This window comes from Salmo salar, chromosome ssa28, assembly GCF_905237065.1.
Source record: "Salmo salar chromosome ssa28, Ssal_v3.1, whole genome shotgun sequence".
Lineage (NCBI taxonomy): Eukaryota > Metazoa > Chordata > Actinopteri > Salmoniformes > Salmonidae > Salmo > Salmo salar.
The window spans coordinates 36721097-36725381 of record NC_059469.1 but is presented as its reverse complement, the minus strand read 5'-3'; the positions used below and the strand labels follow the sequence as shown (position 1 = coordinate 36725381).

The following is a 4285-nucleotide window of genomic DNA, read 5'->3' as shown; positions in this document are numbered from 1 at the left end:
ATATTTTGATTGCAAAAAAATTGTTTTACTTTGAAGCCTCGTTTTTGCTTTCAGAACAATTATTTTTGATTGAAAAAAAAATAACAAATTTTGCTCTCGACAAAAAGACACAAACGTCCCTCCATAATAGCCCTTGGCCATATACACTTTAGCGGTTGAATGTAGTTTTGTGCACTCCAACACAGTAGAGAGCGGGTTGAGTTTATGGACAGGGGAAATACAAAACATAGACGAGAACGTTGACGCTGATGTACTTCCGGTCGACGAGAACGTTGACGCTGATGTACTTCCGGTCGACGAGAATGTTGACGCTGATGTACTTCCGGTCGGACTACAACGTATATGTGTATGTGGAGAAACAGGTAGGCAACTTGACATTATTGCAATAACTAGCTACAATAATAAACTATCCAAACAATGAGTAGTTAAGGAAGTGTTGCGAGGGACTTTGTAATTGACTGAAAGAATACATTTTCTTTGAGCCGTAGTTAACGATAGCTGTTCAAATTCCTTGCTTGAACACTAGTTAGCCAGCCAAGCTAGCTAACATCATGCATGGCTAACGGGGCAATTCGGAGTACAATGCATTTCTCATTCCTGGATTGAGGTACATTTTCCGAGGTGTTTTAATCTACACAGGAAGCCTGTTCGCAGATCTACTGGCTACATGCGTGTCTATTTTAGCCAATGACGATATGTCTCTTCCTCTGTGTTTTAGCTGCATCAAAGATGGTGGAATAAATATATGCTGCAATTCAGTTGTCATGGTATAGTTCATTAACAAGTTGGTTAGCCACCGTTTTCTAGTATCTACTATGTCTATCTAGCTAACTTTTTAATTGTCTTTGTCAATCTCCCCAGACAATATGGCAGAGGACATCCCTGTGGAAGACTACCCTACTGAGATAGTGGAGCAGCTCACAGGGTTTGAGTCGTCAGTCGGTGCTGTCAACAATATGGTGCAGACCGTCATATCTATGCCAAGAAATGAGCTGGTACAACGGGTAAGTAGTGGTCAGCCAGTCGGTGACTTGGTTTTCAGTGTTATCTGAAGTCCTGGGGTGTATTCATTACGTCTTGCAACGGAAACCGTTTTACAGTTTATGAACCAGACAGACCAATCGAAACTGGGAATTTTTCCAATACAACTCTCGTTTTTTGTTTGGAGTGAATGATATCTGTCACAAAGCGTTTTGCAACAGAATCGTTGTAATGAATACACCCATGATGAATACACCCATATTCATTACAACGATTTTGTTGCAAAACGCTTTGTGACAGATATCATTCACTCCAAACAAAAAAGGAGGATTGTATTGGAAAAATTCCCAGTTTCGATTGGGAGTGTCAGTCAACAGAACAGTAATATTTAGGCCTCTGCTGTCCAACCCTTACTATGTAGGATCAGTTACACTGAACTGGGGTGCACAGAGCTATGGCCTGACACGTGACCTGGCAAAACGTGCGAAGGCTTAGCACCCTGCTCAAATGTAACTGCAATCTAATGCGCCGGGTCATATGGTCAACAAGGTAGCATGATGCATGCTTCAGAAACGGGCTACAACATGCATTTTCTGTAAAAAAAATATGTTTGAATTCTCAAACTGGTTTTCCTTGGAGAGGAAGATAAAGCACATGTTTTCTATCAAAGGTGTTTTTCATGTGGAATCAGGGAATACTAAGGCATTACTCCCATGTGCTTTACATAGGCTACATCAGCCTGTTTACAAAACGAATGCAGTTACTTTTAACCTGGTGCATACTCTACCTACTTGTCGAACTGGGTGAGCGAAAACAAACCCTTTCAATGCGTCTCTTGCTTTCTTGATAGCTGGATCCTCTGGAACAAGCCAAGCTGGACCTAATGTCTGCATATAGCCTCAACTCTCTTTTCTGGAGTAAGTTTGCTATATTTTCCCTGCACGCAAAGCCAGGTTAATGTTTGTACAATTATATCCAGTCTGCTGGGAAACATGTATGTAGAGATGATTAAATGACTGTCACCACAACACTCCCCATGCTAAATTAATATTGTTGTTTTGTTGTTTACAGTGTACTTGGTCACACAAGGAATAAACCCCAAAGAACATGGAATCAAGCAAGAGTTGGTAAGATAATTTCATTTTTACCCTGAAGAGAATTCCACTCATCCCACCCAATTATGTTCTGTGAACTTTCTTTAACCTCCATACAACACCACACATATACTGTAGCCTACTGTAAGTCACTTAAGATAACAGTCTGCTAAGTAGGGATGGGCATTTTGAAATCAATTCACAATTTGAATAACATCAGGGCATGTTTTAGTCATCTTGGATGCGGCTTGCTTGTAGCAGTGTGATGGGCAGAGGCCGGTGAGTTTTACGAGGGAGAGGGAGAGAAACCCTAAAAACTCAAGCTAGTTAGACAAACCTGTAGATTCCATAGGTTCCATGTACATACAGTGCATTCAGAAAGTATTCAGACCCCATTAATTTTTCCACATTTTGTTACGTTACAGCCTTATTCTAAAATGTATTAAATCAATCTACACACAATACCCCATAATGACAAAACAAAAGCAGTTTTCAATTTATTTATTTTTTGCTAATTCTTCTCTGCAGATCCTCTCAAGATCTGTCAGGTTGGATGGGGAGCGTTGAAATTGTAATTTAGGTGCATCGGTGTGACTAGAAAAATGAAGGATTCTAGCTTCATTACCTTATATTTTTTCATTGTGCTCCTAAGTTTCTTTGTGTGTGCCTACATTTTTAATCTTAGGCACCCTGGATCTATCATCCCATCTGGTAGTGCCTGTCTTGACTGCATCAAATTGATGTAAAGAAGCTTGTTAGCAACCTAGACTAATTGAGGCTGTTTTTGCTGCACTTCCAGTCCATGTCTACACCAACTCCATTCAGATTAAACAACAGCCTACCTGATGATTGCTCGTCGTTGTAGTCTGCTCCTTCTGATTTTAACTAACTTAGTTAATTCATTTCCATTTTGCTTTGATTAGAGATCTCTCATGTTGCTGGCTACACGTAGAGACACTGACTGTAGACGGTGTCACTTTGATTGGCCAGTCTTTTTTATGAGGTATCTCGTCACATTAAAAAGTTTGTTGTTTTATTGAAATTAAGCATTTTACATGTCATGGTATATCCGTATGTGTTGCTCTGTCACATAGATCATTTTATTTAATTTAGACAAAGCATTTTAATTGTTTAAATTAGGCCTATGATAAAAAATAAATAACAATAATACTCCTGCAAGTATTAGAATATTAACGTCTGTTTGAATAACCATGCCCACCCCTGCTGCTAAGTGACATAAAAAAAACGATATATTTTTTATCATTACGTTATTTCTAAGTCCTTTATTTTCTTGTCACCTCACTGTAGGAGAGGATCAGGATGTATATGAACCGTGTAAAGGAGATCACTGACAGGAGGAAAGCGGCCCGTCTCAACAAAGCAGCGGCGTCTCGCTTCCTCAGGAACGCCCTGTGGAAACTTGAGGAAAGGGCGTCAAAGGGCACTCCAGGTCGTGCCCCCCAGGACACGCCGGGTCGTGCCCCCCAGGACACGCCGGGTCGTGCCCCCCAGGACACGCCGGGCCGTGCCCCCCAGGACACGCCGGGCCGTGCCCCCCAGGACACGCCGGGCCGTGCCCCCCAGGACACGCCGGGCCGTGCCCCCCAGGACACGCCGGGCCGTGCCCCCCAGGACACGCCGGGCCGTGCCCCCCAGGACACGCCGGGTCGTGCCCCCCAGGACACGCCGGGTCGGGGCAAGCATACACCAGGTCGGTGCAAGTACAAAAGCTTTGATGGTCATCAGTCAAAAGGACCCAAACTCAGCTGAGAGGAAGTGGTGCAACACCAGGGGCTGGTTCCTCGCTGGCCTCTACCACATTTCCTTGGCCCCCTTTCTATCTGAAAGGACTGAATAGGAGAACGCAGAGCATTATAACTTATTAATGCGAACTGTTGGAGAGGGCAAGTGACTGAGTCACTGTTATTTTTGTAATGCACACAAATGTTTGTGCACAAATAGAAGTTAACAAATGTTTTATTGTTTATTTGACAGTCTATGGATTTCAGTAATACAATCATTTGGAGGAAAAGGCAGGAAATACACCTGTTAAAGAAGTCATCATAACATCAGACAAAATGTCTGCCAGTACCATACCTATTACGTTTTGAACTGGATTTATACATTTTTCTATGTTTTATATTGTCTGCTGTAATTAAAAATGCCTGTCTGGTGATGGAGATCAGACATGTCACCTTGTTTAGAGACTA

General features: G+C 42.2%; 1 protein-coding gene across 1 annotated transcript; it reads left to right on the top strand.

The window, feature by feature from the left end:
• Nucleotides 1-270: 270 nt before the first annotated feature.
• On the top strand, nucleotides 271-4285 carry LOC106590858 (nuclear nucleic acid-binding protein C1D). The gene is made up of 5 exons (XM_014182034.2): nucleotides 271-362; nucleotides 862-1004; nucleotides 1832-1898; nucleotides 2053-2108; nucleotides 3384-4285. The coding sequence occupies exons 2-5, from the start codon at nucleotides 867-869 to the stop codon at nucleotides 3843-3845; spliced, it is 723 nt and encodes a 240-aa protein (XP_014037509.2). The 5' UTR covers nucleotides 271-362; nucleotides 862-866; the 3' UTR covers nucleotides 3846-4285.